The sequence below is a fragment of the Oncorhynchus mykiss genome, chromosome 14 (genome assembly GCF_057628025.1).
Source record: "Oncorhynchus mykiss isolate SJ-2025 chromosome 14, ASM5762802v1, whole genome shotgun sequence".
In the NCBI taxonomy this organism is placed as follows: domain Eukaryota; kingdom Metazoa; phylum Chordata; class Actinopteri; order Salmoniformes; family Salmonidae; genus Oncorhynchus; species Oncorhynchus mykiss.
Genome location: NC_143035.1, coordinates 9,229,324 through 9,244,216, shown reverse-complemented (window position 1 = coordinate 9,244,216; position 14,893 = coordinate 9,229,324). Strand labels below are relative to the sequence as shown.

General features: G+C 42.3%; 1 protein-coding gene across 2 annotated transcripts in view; it reads right to left on the bottom strand.

The window, feature by feature from the left end:
* The window catches only part of cstf2 (cleavage stimulation factor subunit 2), a 27,825-nt gene extending 12,932 nt beyond the window's left edge, over positions 1-14,893 (bottom strand). Inside the window, exons 1-8 of one of the 2 annotated variants that reach the window (XM_021561065.3) lie at positions 14,537-14,803; positions 13,986-14,064; positions 13,660-13,829; positions 4,859-4,995; positions 4,603-4,722; positions 4,268-4,390; positions 3,543-3,642; positions 2,340-2,399 (exon numbers count right to left, since the gene is read on the bottom strand). In XM_021561065.3, coding sequence (XP_021416740.1) covers positions 2,340-2,399; positions 3,543-3,642; positions 4,268-4,390; positions 4,603-4,722; positions 4,859-4,995; positions 13,660-13,829; positions 13,986-14,064; positions 14,537-14,615 — 868 coding nt within the window. In that variant the 5' untranslated portion in view covers positions 14,616-14,803. Of the gene's footprint in view, positions 1-2,339; positions 2,400-3,542; positions 3,643-4,267; positions 4,391-4,602; positions 4,723-4,858; positions 4,996-13,659; positions 13,830-13,985; positions 14,065-14,536 lie in introns of both variants that reach the window. The other variant, XM_021561066.3, reaches the window with a different exon arrangement.

Below are 14,893 nucleotides of genomic sequence, written 5' to 3'. Positions count from 1 at the left end.
GTAGCTTTCCACAAGCTTCCCACAATAAGTTGGGTGAATTTTGGCCCATTCCTCCTGACAGAGCCGATGTAACTGAGTCAGGTTTGTAGGCCTCCTTGCTTACACACGCTTTTTCAGTTCTGTCCACAAATTTTCTATGGGATTGAGGTCAGGGCTTTGTGATGGCCACTCCAATACCTTGACTTTGTTGTCCTAAAGCCGTTTTTCCACAACTTTGGAAGTATCCTTGGTGTCATTGTCCATTTGCGACCAAGCTTTAACTTTCTGACTGATGTCTTGAGATGTTGCTTCAATATAATCCATATCATTTTCCATCCTCATGATGCCATCTATTTTTTTGAAGTGACCCAGTCCCTCCTGCAGCAAAGCACCCCCACAACATGATGCTGCCACTCCCATGCTTCACAGTTGGGATGGTGTTCTTCAGCTTGCAAGGATCCCTCTTTTTCCTCCAAACATAACGATGGTCATTATGACCAAACAGTTCTATTTTTGTTGTTTCATCAGACCAGGTTTCCTTCCTGAGCGGTATAACAGTTGCGTGGTCCCATGGTGTTTATACTTGCGTACTATTGTTTGTACAGATGAACGTTGTACCTTCAGGCGCTTGGAAATTGCTCCCAAGGATTAACCAGACTTGTGGAGGTCTACAATTTTTTTTCCTGAGGTCTTGGCTGATTTCTTTTGATTTTCCCATGATGTCAAGCAAAGAGGCACTGAGTTTGAAGGTAGGCCTTGAAATACATCCACAGGTACACCTCCAATTGACTCATATTATGTCAATTAGCCTATCAGAAGCTTCTAAAGCCATATCATTTTCTGGAATTTTCCAAGCCGTTTAAAAGACACAGTCAACTTAGTGTATGTAAACTTCTGACCCACTGGAATTGTGATAGGGAAATAATCTGTTTGTAAACAATAGTTGGAAAAATTACTTGTGTCATGCACAAAGTAGATGTCCTAACCGACTTGCCAAAACAATAGTTGTTAAACAAGAAATTTGTGGAGTGGTTAAAAAACTAGTTTTAATGACTCCAACCTAAATGTATGTAAACTTCCGACTAACTGTATGTATGCATGTATGTGCTGGGCGATATGGACAAAATTCATGTCACGGTATACAAATGGTATTTGACAGTATATTGTTTTTAAATTATAAAATGTCTAAATTTGCTTTATAAGTAGTGCATGACCTCAGAGTGTCAACACATGCATTCTAAGTGATTTCAATGGGTCTTTCTCCATTCTTATTGTTTCAGAAGATTTTAAATTCAACAATTTTGTTGTTGTTGCATTTTCATACATTTCTTGATTTCATGTACACATTTGAGAATTTCCACACTGCCATGTAGGGCTTCACGATACGGGAAAACAATCTAAACCTTATTTTGAACCAAATGTTGCAATAGCGATATGATTTAGAGCTAAACACTTGGGTAAAATGTTGGAATCATGGAAATAGAATGACTATTCTAATTCTATAGTTAGAATAGGAACCAAAGTGTTGATAATTGTTTCCTAGGGGACCCTATAATCTTTGGCTACATTGTCTGTTCTCTCTTAACTACTTAATGTAGCTAACCTATTAATGCTTCTTGTATTCCTCTTTGATTTAGAAGGTACTGTTGCACAAACAGCATGTTGATTTAGGTGTACACCGTCACTGGTATTATCAGGCTGTATAACTAATTATGTTTGCTCTAACTCAGTACATTATCTAGCTACCTAGCGATTAGCGGCTTTAGGCCCAACTTGCTAAGAAAAACTAGCAGATGTAAGCAACACAAACTAATAGTGTAATTATAGAACGCTACTGGAAGAATATATGAAGAAGCAAAGTGAAAACAGACTGAATACAAGTGTCTTGTGGTCGAGGAACAACAAATGCGCTCCTTGAGTGACAGGGGGCAGGGCTAGGTCTGTATGGAAACCGGCATTGAGAGAGCGAGAGGACTCAAGAAGCAAACTATAAAAATGGACGTTAAACACAGCGCATCATATTTAACAAACCAAACATTCAAATATCGTTATAGAAGGTGAAGTAAAAACCCAAATCGGTCCATGAATCAATACAGGTTTATCGTAAAATACAGTATACTGCCCAGCCCTAACATACATACATACTTTACCCAAAAGAACATATGGGGGATTGGAAATGATACAAACAATTACATTAATGGGAGCAACAATTTATCCCCAATATTAAAGCCGATCCACCACCTGAAATTAAAATATATAAAAAAATTATGCATGCGCTCATGAGACAGCCTATAACAGCCCTGTTGGCTTGGCTGGAGTCTGGGACAGGCCAGAGCCTGGGGCTAGGGTGTGAGTGATACCTTGAGGCCGCTCGATAGCAGCTTGCCCAGACGATCCTACGGGAGAGTGCTGGAGGTTTCCTGAGCCAGCATTAAGTGAAAAAAAAAACAGGAGACAACTCAGAGAGCAAAGCAGCAACACATAGGAGTGCACCCACCGCATGCCACACTGACAGAGAAGCCCACAGACTTCATAGCAGGAGCTCAGAACACACACAGAAAGCAGCACTACTGACATGGATGGCTGAAGTGGATGAGGTGGCAGAGGTGCGTTTAGTGGTTAAAATGTACAAATGTATATATTGCAGATAGAAATGTACTTATGTACTTAATCCCCCCAAGGAAATAGTCTCGGTAATCTTTACATAGTTGGACAATCATCAGGCTCCCGAGTGGAGCAGCGGTCTAAGGCACTGCATCTCAGTCCTAAAGGCGTCATGGGAGACACCTCGAATCCAGGCTGTATCACAGTCGGCTGTGATTGGGAGTCCCATAGGGTGGCACACAATTGGCCCAGCGTCGTCCGGGTTTGGCCGGTGTAGGCCATCATTGTAAATAAGAATTTGTTCTAGTTAAATAAAGGTTAAATAAATAAATCCAAAATAAAATCATGGCTGATCTATTACTTTAACTGCAATGCTATGATCTCATCCACCTGAGTTGGCCCCATGTCCTGAGGAACTTAGACCACTAGTTTCCTCTGCCACCAAGTGTCAACAAGGAGTAATGACATGCACAGGAGGAAAGGAAGACATGAACAGGTAATGCTAAGACTTAACTGGTAAATACTTCAATTGAAGCCCCGGCTAGGAATGGATGGATTGTAATGCCATTAAAACTAGTTTCATTGGAGACACAGGCATGTTAGATTACCTTGTCCCCTATCGATAGGAACGGGACCTCCCTGAGGCATTCCTATCGGTGGCTGTATCCCACCTGGGGTAAGATGGCAAGGTGAAGCACAACAGGGGTGCCCCTTTGACTTATGGATACCGAGAGGCTGTCTATGGGTGTGGGTGTTGGTTCTTCTATCCTTGTGGAGAACTAAAATCCCCACAAGGATAGTAAAACAAGGAACATTCTCCATTGAGGGGACATTTCCCACATCCCGATTAGGACAAAGGCTATTTTAAGCTTAGGGGTTAGGTTTAAGAAAATGTATTTTAGGTCCCCACGAGGATAGAACATAAACGTGTGTGTGAGTGATAAAGGGTCTCTCTTTACCTGGTGGTCCCACTAGTCCCTGCCCTGGCATGGGCCCAGGTCCTCCACCTATGGGAGGGGGCTGCATCATCTGGGGGGCTCCGTTCATGTGCATGCCCGGCTGACGACCACACACAACCAGACATTAGGACAGGGAATAGCACACATGAATCATGTAACAATTATTAAAATGTACAGTACCAGTCAAAAGTTGACACCTACTCATTCCAGAGTTACTTTATTTGTACTATTTTCTACATCGTTATTCTACAGTGAAGACATCAAAACTATGAAATAACACATATGGAATCATGCAGTAACCCCCCCAAAAAAAGTGTTTAACAAATCAAAATATATTTTATATTTGAGATTCTTCAAAGTAGCATTCCAGGTGAAGCTGATTGAGAGAATGCCAAGAGTGTGCAAAGCTGTCATCAAGGCAAAGGGTGACTACTTTGAAGAATCTAAAATACATTGACTTGTTTAACACATGATTCCATGTGTTATTTCATAGTTTTGATGTCCTCACTATTATTCCACAATTTAGAAAATAGTCAAAATAAAGAAAAACTCTGGAATTAGTAGGTGTCCAAACTTTTGAATGGTTCTAGATTTAGCATTAGAGATTGTGTAGGTTGATCTCAGATGTAGGAAACTGACAGATGGTCTTCAGTTGACCTAAATCCTAATAAATTAAACGATTAGCTATTAAACAATTAGTTATGGGTCTGCCAAAGTGGATTCACCATTGGCTGTGACTGGGAGACTGGAGCGTTGGGCGGTGGAATAGGCTGGTTGGCCACTGGCACTGGTCCAGCTTGACTGTTGGGAACCAATGGCTGCACTGGGGTTTGACGGTGAAGCATTTTCTACAGCAGAGGTCAAACGAGCAGAGGAACATCAAGTTAAACGTTGACGATTCTCTTGACAACATGTGCAACAAGATCTCTGAATGAGTTCATGCTCAAGGTCTATGAAGAATACAATCTTAACCATTACGCTCTAAAGTCAGTAAGACACCTAACCCCATATCACTGGAGTGCATTTGCACTGACCCAAGTTTCGAGTAACCAGGTCTCACCAAGGCGATCTCAGGGTCTACGATCCTCATGACCACCTGGGCCTGGAGCAGGGCAAAGGCCAGCTGGGGGTTCTGCAACAGCATGTTCCTGGCCTCCTGGGGACTGTTTTGCACACACAGCTGGAGGGGATAATTACACCACAATGGGAGTCCAATGAATTTGTCTTTGGATTATCCACAAGTGACTGTCTATGGATGGATGTGATGATATACATCTCAAAACAAGGAAACTGGGGTCTAAAGAGAGAAAACTCACCTTCATCTGTTTCATGAGCTCAAACATCTGCTCTGGGGGCAGACTGGCCACAGCTCTGCTTATAGACTCTGGAGCCTCATCTGGTATTATGTTGTCCCCGTAGGGAGACTCAATGATAGGGGCCCCTGTCCCCAAACCTAGGGGAGACAACAGGAGTTATGTCCGAAGAGTTATGCTGAAAGCTTCACACTACCAATTATTGAGAAGCAGCAAAACATGTCCCAACCCCTTTTCAGATGTTTGTTATGGTGAATAGTGCACTGCACACGTTCCATTGTGGTTAATCGTGCACTGCAGTGTAGCGGGCCAATAGACCTGCGGGTTCTGACAGAGATCATTACGGTGCGGTCTGCATTTTTTATGCTGCGGTTGTGAGTGGGCGGTCACAAAGACAGACACCTTTGGGATTAAAATATTTGTTGTCGTCCCGCAGATTATTTCAAAACTGACATCTATCTGCTTTGCATGCGCTAGCCTACCCATTGTATTAAAAGCACATCTGTCGCATTATTCGCACTCAGAATTCGCTGCTTCAAGTTAAGTAGCATATCTCCTAGTTGGGCGTGCTAGATCAAGTGCGCATAGCATGTTTAGTCTCAATGAAATAGAGTAGACTGCCTATGCATGGACGGAGATTGACGTGGCATTAACTTTCCAAGGAAATTAAATATGATTTGACTATATTTTCCTACAGTAGCTGGGTTGCCCTCCAATTTGCGACAGATTATCATGAGAATATTTTAAAATCTGCATTAAACAATTTGCACGGTTTCCCACCAGAGATGTTTCCATCAAACATACCTTTTGCGGATAAAAAGACTGTGCATGATGACGTAGTGCACATAAAAACACTTTTGCTGTTAAAAAAAAAAACACAAAAACAAGTTAAATGGGTTTCCATCGCATTTTCATCTCTTTTTCAAATGTTTTAATTGAACCTTCATTTAACTACGCAAGTCAGTTAAGAACAAATTCTTATTTACAATGATGGCCTACCCCAGCCGATACTGGGCAAATTGTACGCCGCCCTATGGGACTCCCAATCACGGCCGGATGTGAAACAGTCTTGATACGAACCAGGGACTGTAGTGACACCTCTTGCACAGAGATGCAGTGCCTTGTGCAACTCGGGAACTCTGGTTGTCAAAAAAACGGTTGCATTATACAGCGCATTCGGAAAGTATTCAGAACCCTTGACTTTTAGCACATTTTATGTTAACGCTAATTCTAAAATTGATTAAATAGTATCCGCCCCTCAATCTACTATTAAATCTATTAAAAATAAAAAACTGAAATGTCACATTTACATAAGTATTCAGACCCTTTACTCACTACTTTGTAGAAGCACCTTTCGCAGCAATTACATCCGAGTCTTCTTGGGTATGACGCTACAAGTCTGGCACACCTGTATTTGGGGAGCGTCTCGCAGGACAATCTCGGAACTCATGACACGTGATGGCGCCGACAGAGGGGTCTGTCTGCCTCGCTTCTCGTTCTTAGCAAACTTTGCAGTATTTTGTTGTTGTGTATTATTTCTTACATTGTTAGCCCAGAAAATGTTGTGTTATGCAATAGTTATTCCCGGCTGTATGTAATATCAGGGCGGCGGTAACTCACCAACACTAACAGTATTGCGACTTTCCCGAAGCAGATCATTTGTTTGCGCCATCCAGGGCAATTTAACTGATTCTAGAGGCCAACACAAAACAACACTGGTGGAGAAGAAGAATTCGGAGCGGTCTTCTAGTCAGACTTAGGAGGAGCGCACACCACCCACCGCATCCGAGTATATTACTCGCCAATGTTCAGTCCATGGGAAACAAAGTTGACGAGATCAGGCAACGGTTTCTTTCCAGAGAGACATCAGGGATTGTAACATAGTCCATTTCACGGAAACATGGCTCTCTCTGGATATTCTGTCCGAGTCAGTCTAGCCATCTGGATTCTCAGTTCAACGCGCCTCCAGGAAGAAGGGCGGGGTGTATGTTTCATGATTAACAACTCAGGGTGTAATTGTAATAACATACAGGAACTCAATTCCTTTTGTTCACCCGACCAAGAATACCTCAATCAAATGCCGATCGAATTCTCTTCGGTTATTGTCACAGCCGTGTATATCCCCCCTCAAGCTGATACTATGAGGGCCCTCAAACTTCACTGCACTTTATGCAAACCATAAATACTGAGGCTGCATTTATTGTAGCTGGGGATTTTAAAGAAAATTAGGAAAAGGCTACCTAAATTCTATCAGCATATCGACTGTAGTACTCGCGCTGGAAAAACACCTCGACCATTGCTTCTCCAACTTCCGGGATGCATACAAGGCCCTCCCCCCGCCCTGCTTTTGGCAAATCTGACCATGACTCCATTTTGCTCCTCCCTTCCTATAGGCAGAAACTCAAACAGGATGTACCCATGCTAAAGACTATTCAACGCTGGTCTGACCAATCGAAATCCACGCTTCAAGATCGTTTTGATCACGAGGACTGGGATATGTTCCGGGTAGCTTCCGAGAATACACAGACAGTTACTGATTTCATCAAGGAGTGTATAGGGGATGTTGTACCCACTGTGACTATTAAAACCTACCCTAACCAGAAACCGTGGAGAGAAGGCAGCATTCATGCAAAACTGAAAGTGCGAACCACCGCATATAACTACGGCAAGGTGACTGTGAATATAGCAGAACACAAACGTAGTAGTCATTCCCTCCGCAAGGCAATCAAACAAGCGAAATGACAGTATAGAGAAAGTGGAGTAGCAATTCAACGGCTTAGACACGAGACGTATGTGGCAGGGTCTACAGACAATCACGGACTACAAAAGGAAAACCAGCCACGTTGTGGACACTGACGCCTTGCTTCCGGACAAGATAAACACGTTCTTTGCCCACTTTGAGGATAACAGTGCCACCGACACGGCCAGCTACCAAGGACTGTGGGCTCTTCTCCGTAGCCGACGTGAGTAAGACATTTTAACCCTTGCAAGGCTGCTGGCCCAGACTGCATCCCTAGCCGCATCCTCAGAGCATGCGCAGAACAGCTGGATAATGCGATTATAGACATAGTCAATCTCTCCAAATCCCAGTCTGCTGTCCCCACATGCTTCAAGATGGCCACCATTGCTTTCCTGGGTACAGGAACAAAGTTAACTGAACTAAATGACTAGCACTCAATTCTGTCACCATGAAGTGCTTTGTGAGGCTAGTTACGGATCATACCACCGCCACCTTAACTGTCACCCTAGACCCACTTCCATTTGCTTACCACCCCAAAAGGTCCACAGACGATGCAATCGCCATCACACTGCCCTATCCCATCTAGACAAGAGGAATACCCATGTAAGAATGCTGTTCATTGATTACAGCTCAGCATTCAACACCATAGTACCCTCCAAGCTCATCATTAAGCTCAAGGCCCTGGGTCTGAACCTCACCCTGTGCAATTGGGTCCTGGACTTCCTGACAGGCCACCCCTAGGTGGTGATGGTAGGAAACAACACCTACACTTCGCTGATACTCAACACTGGGGCCCCCACAAGGGTGCGTGCTAAGACCCCTCCTGTACTCCCTGTTCACCCATGACTGCGTGGCCATGCACGCCTCCAACTCAATCATCAAGTTTGCAGACAACAGTAGTGGCTTGGTTACCAACAATGACGAGCCTACAGGGAAGAGGCGAGAGGCTCTGGGAGTGTGGTGTCAGGAAAATAACCTCTCAACGTCAACAAAGCAAAGGAGATGATTGTGACCTTCAGGAAACAGCAGAGGGAGCACCCCCTATCCACATTGACGGGACAGCAGCGGAGAAGGTGGAAAGCTTCAAGTACCTCGGTGTACACATCACTGACGATCTGAAATGATCCACCCACACAGACAGCGCAACAGCACCTCTTCAACCTCAGGAGGCAGAAGAAATTTGGCTTGTCATCTAAAACTTCTACAGATGCACAATTTAGAGAATCCTGTCGGGCTATATCACCGCCTGGTATGGCAACTGCATCACCGGGGGCAAACTACATGCCCCCCAGGACACCTACAGCACCCAATGTCGCACGAAGGCCAAAAAGCTCATCAAGGACAACAACCACCAGAACCACAGTCTGTTCACCCCACTGTCATCAGAAGGCGAGTACAGGTGCATCAAAGCTGGGACCGAGAGGCACTAGCAGAGCGGCTGCTGCCTACATACAGACTTGAAATTATTGGCCACTTTAAGAAATGTAACACTAGTCACTTTAATAATATTCACATACAGTTGAAGTCAGAAGTTACATACACTTAGGTGGGAGTCATTAAAACCTGTTTTTCAACCACTCCACAAATGTATTGTTAAACTATAGTTTTGGGAAGTCGGTTAGGACATACTTCGTGCATGACACAAGTAACTTTTCCAACATTGTTTACAGACAGATTATTTCACTGTATCACAGTGGGTCAGAAGTTTACATACACTAAGTTGACTGTGCCTTTAAACAGCTTGGAAAATTCCAGAAAATTATGTCATGGCTTTAGAAGCTTCTGATAGGCGAATTGACATAATTTGAGTCAATTGGAGGTGTACCTGTGGATGTATTTCAAGGCCTACCTTCAAACTCAGTGCCTCTTTGCATGACATCATGGGAAAATCAAAAGTAATCAGCCAAGACCTCAGGAAAAAAATTGTAGACCTCCACAAGTCTGGTTCATCCTTGGGAGCAATTTCCAAACGCCTGAAGGTACAACATTCATCTGTACAAACAATAGTACGCAAGTACAAACACCATGGGACCACGCAGCCATAATACTGCTCAGGAAGGAGACGCGTTCTGTCTCCTAGAGATGAACGTACTTTGGTGCGAAAAGTGCAACTCAATCCCAAAACAACAGCAAAGGACCTTGTGAAGATGCTGGAGGAAACAGGTACAAAAGTATCTATATCCACAGTAAAATGAGGGACTGGTGCACTTCACAAAATAGATGGCACCATGAGGTAGGAAAATTATGTGGATATATTGAAGCAACATTTCAAGACATCAGTCAGGACGTTAAAGCAGGTCGCAAATGGGTCTTCCAAATCGACAATGACCCAAAGCATACTTACAAAGTTGTGGCAAAATGGCTCTAGGACAACAAAGTCTAGGTATTGGAGTGGCCATCACAAAGCTCTGACCTCAATCCTATAGAACATTTGTGGGCAGAACTGAAAAAGCGTGTGCGGGCAAGGATGCCTACAAACCTGACTCAGTTACATCAGCTCTGTCAGGAGGAATGGGCCAAAATTCACCCAACTTATTGTGGGAAGCTTGTGAAAGGCTACCCAAAACGTTTGACCCAAGTTAAAAAATTTAAAGGCAATTCCACCAAATACTAATTGAGTGCATGTAAACTTCTGACCACTGGGAATGTGATGAAAGAAAGAAAAGCTGAAATAAATGTCTACTATTATTCTGACATTTCACATTCTTAAAATAAAGTGGTGATTCTAACTGACCTAAAACAGGGAATTTTTACTTGGATTAAAATGTCAGGGATTGTGAAAAACTGAGTTGAAATATATTTGGCTACGGTGTATGTAAACTTCCGACTTCAACTGTATCTTGCATTACTCTTCTCATATGTATATACTGTATTCTATACTATCTAATGTGTCTTAGTCTATGCTGCTCAGACATTGCTCATCCATATATTTATATATTCCTAATTCCATTACTTAGGCGTGTGCATTAGATATTTGTTGTGAAATTGTTAGATATTGCGGCACTGTCGGAACTAGAAGCACAAGCATTTCGCTACACCCGCAATAACATCTCTAAACCCGTATGTGACCAATAAAATGTTATTTGATATCCTTCGACCTAATGGCTTGGTTTTTGCTCTGACGTGCACGGTCAACTGTGGGACCTTATATAGACAGATGTGTGCCTTTCCAAATCATGTCTAATCAATTGAATTTACCACAGGTGGACTCCAAGCAAGTCGTAGAAACATCAAGGATGATCAATGGAAACGGGATGCACCGGAGCTCAATTTCAAAGTATCATAACAAAGTGTCTGAATACTTACAGTACCAGTCAAAAGTTTGGACACACTCATTCAAGGGTTTCTTTATTTTTTTTACTATTTTCTACATTGTAGAAACTATGAAATAACATATGGAATCATGTAACCAACGGGTGGCTACACTTTTTTGATTACTACATGATTCCATGTTATTCCATGTTATTGCACAGTTTATGTCTTCACAAATACTCTACAATGTAGAAAATAGTAAACAGAAAAGAATCCCTTGAATGACTAGTGGTACTGTACATTTAATAATTGTTACATGATGCATGTGTGCTGTTCCCTGTCCTAATGTCTGGTTGTGTATGTGTGGTCGTCAGTGGGGCATGCACATGAACGGAGCCCCTGGATGTGGGATGTGGGAAATGTCCCACGAGGGAGAATTTTCCTTGTTTTACGATCCTTGTGGGTACTTTAAAGAAAAACACTTGGATGAGTTGGTGTCCAAACTTTTGACTGGTACTGTAAAATAAGGTGTTTATTTGTAATATATATTTTCAAAAATGTCTAAAAACCTGTTTTCACTTTGTCATTATGGGGTATTGTGTGTAGATTGATGAGGGAAATATGTAATTTAATCCATTTTAGAATATGGCTGTAAAGTAACAAAATGTAGAAAACGGTCAAGGGGTCTGAATTCTTTCTGAATGCACGGTATATCAAATGTGCCCACTAGTCTTGGCACATGCGCTCTAGCCAACAGCTTGCAGGTACAGTGTGGGTAGGCTACCTACATATTATGGATAAGAGTGATATTATTTATATTTATCAAACGACAGCCAAGCATTGATGATCATGTCACCAAAACAAGACCCTCGATATTTATTGGAAAGCAACATCAAGTTCGTCACCATGCACTTACTCGCCTGTGAAGTTCATCATAACTTATGTAATCTGTAGCCTAATAAACTGCATGCTTTCCAGTCGTAGTGGGAGGACCACACAACATATCATCACGTGACTCCAAGTTTACTTCGATATGTTATTCCACCGCCATTTCTCACAGAATTTGGGTCTCCCGAGCAGGGCAGCGGTCTAAGGCACTGCATCTCAGTGCAAGAGGTGACACTACAGTCCCCGGTTCGTATCAAGGCTGTATCACATCCGGACGTGATTGGGAGTCCCATAGGGCGGCGCATAATTGGCACAGCATCGTCCGGGTTTGGCCGGAGTAGGCCATCATTGTAAATAAGAATTTGTTCTTAACCGACTTGCCTAGTTAAATAAATAAAAAAAATATAATAATAATAATAATAACTCATTTTACAGACACAAAAAGATCCCACCATGTGGAACCAACAAATTGTCTGTCTGCATTTATAAAATTGTAATTGTTCATCAGCCCGGTCGTAATTTATCCGCATGAAAATGGTTGGATGGAAACGTGGTTAGTGTCTGTAAATAAATATTGATGAATGGAAATAAGTGGAGGGCACTCAACCAACGTGAGTTGAAGTGCAATCAAATAATTTGAGAACCAGTGAAAAGGCGCACAGGCTACCATGGTGAGCAAGTGTTGCGCCTTTTCATTTTAAATAAATATCGATGACTCATTTGTCTCTGCCTCCAGATCATCCTCCTAAAAAAAGGTAGGCTATATCCTATATGCAAAGCGTAGCTCAAGAGAAAGGTCATGTGTCTGCTCTCATCATTCTTGCTGACCTATTCATGGTCCAAACACACCAACAGTCGTGACGAGGACACGACAGTACCCCTCAGGAGGCTGAAAAGATGTGTCATGGGCTTTTGTTGGTAGGCCTACACTATGCTCAAATAGTCTATTGGCAACTGTCTAAAACTGTAAGGGTACATCCTCAGAGCAGTTGCACAAAATTCTCACAATGTTCAAGTTTCTGCTCACAAGACCTAAAATTTGCAGTGTCCCAATTTGTTTAGGTAACAATGCGTATGGCGAAGCTACAGACAATGAACACAATTGCATTTTACCGAAGGGCAATTTGAATGCACAGAGATACCGTGAAAAGTTGAGGCTCATTGTCGTGCCATTCATCTGCCGCCATCACCTCATCACTGCATGAGGCAAATGGTTCTGATCCACTCCCCTACTTTTTTTTAGGTACCTGTGACCAACAGATGCATATCTGTATTCCCAGCCATGTGAAATCCATAGATTATGGCCGTATTTATTTAAATTGACTGATTTCCTTTTATGAACTGTAAAACCCGGTAAAATCTTTGAAAATGTTGCATGTGGCGTTTATATTTTTGTTCCAATATAGTTCAATTAAAATGGTGTAATACTTTGGAAGAAGAACTATTTCCCTAAGAATCCTGTTTACATGGACACCTGATGGCCATCTGATAAATGCAGAACATCGCCAATGAGTTCAGGTATATAAAGTTTGTATGCTAGAACTACTTCTAAGAAGCATACATTCAGTTGTTCCGAACTCACTTCACTCTAGATAAAGAGGGTGGCTCGCTCAGCTGGTGCTAGCACATGCACAGATCAAATACGCCGCTGTAACACCAATTAAGGTGTTTACATGTCCTAATAATTCAAAAGATCGCTCAGAAAACAGGGTTTAAGATAAACAGACCAAGGTGTTTACATGATTATTGCATAATCAGGTTAATATTGAATTATTACTGTGTATGTCAACCTAATCCATGTAGTTAATAGTGCATTGCAGTAGATACTTTCCATTGTGGATAATACTGCAGTGCATACTTTCCATTGCGGTTAATAGTGAACACTTTCCATTGTGGTTAATAGTGCATTGCAGTGCATACTTACTCTTGAGCTCTTCTTTATTCTTCTCACTAGCAGCATTGTCGACACGGAGAGCTCGGCCACTGAACTCTCTTCCGTTCAGGTTCCGCATGGCACTGAGGGCGGTCTCCTGGTCTTGATACTCACAGAAGCCATATCCTTTTGGCTTGCCTGTCTCCCTATCATACACTAACCTGAAAAATAGTGTACGGTTACAAAACCATTTTCAAAAGGTGACCAAAAATACATATTAGCATGTAATTACTTGAAGAATAGCCTAGTGCACAGCAGCAATTGTTTTAGGCAGATGAAACGGTGAACGTTGCCTTAATTAAGACTGCTTTACGTACCTAAAGCTGACAACAAGCCCGACTTCTGAAAAAATGTCTTTCAGTTGCTCCTCTGTGGCCTCATATGGAATGTTTCCCACTGTTAAATTGAGTTAAGAGTTCAAGACAGCAACTCGACTGAGTTGTGGAAAAACTTACAGAATGCAAGAACCCTAAACAACTAACATGCAAAAGACATGAGCGGCAGAGTTCTTAGTTAACGTTACTGTTGTCTATGGCTGAACCACCTGTTGCTAGTAGCAATGTGTGATGATAATTCAGACACCATTACCAACCTTCTAGTTAACTATAAAACTTGTTAACACAGGTATACACTTCGCTAACTTGCCACTTACGTCTGTGATACAGACAGAGGAATACCTTGGCTAACTAACGTGAGGCACACTTGCTAGCTATAAAAATGCGTTTGATACTAATCCTGCACACATTAGTTAGTTATCTGCTGATGTGCTATGTCTAGCGCGGTAAGCTATCCAGCTCGCTAGCTGTGAGTACAAACGTATTGTCCGACATACACTTTTGAAACAGTATTCCCCCATCAATAAATTTACCAAAGACAGAGCGCAATGAACGGTCAACAGCGGGATCTCTACCAGCGGCAGCAACAACAGCAGCTGCTAAATTCGCCATTTTAGGGAATAACAAGTGTAACAACAGGAAATGCTAAACTTTAAAGTGTAACACCATCCGGTTTACGAGGGGGGCTCGTTCAGTGTTTCAATGCATCAGCGTTTCATCACAGATGATCCATTAGGTTGCATATTGACCAGATACTCTAATGACCGTTCTAACAATGAAAATAAATCATAAAATAAAAGGCAGTTGGGAGGAGGCAAGATCAGGTGGGACCATTCGCGCCAATGAGAGGGCAGATAAGCGTGTGAACAACAGACACAACGGTTTCCATT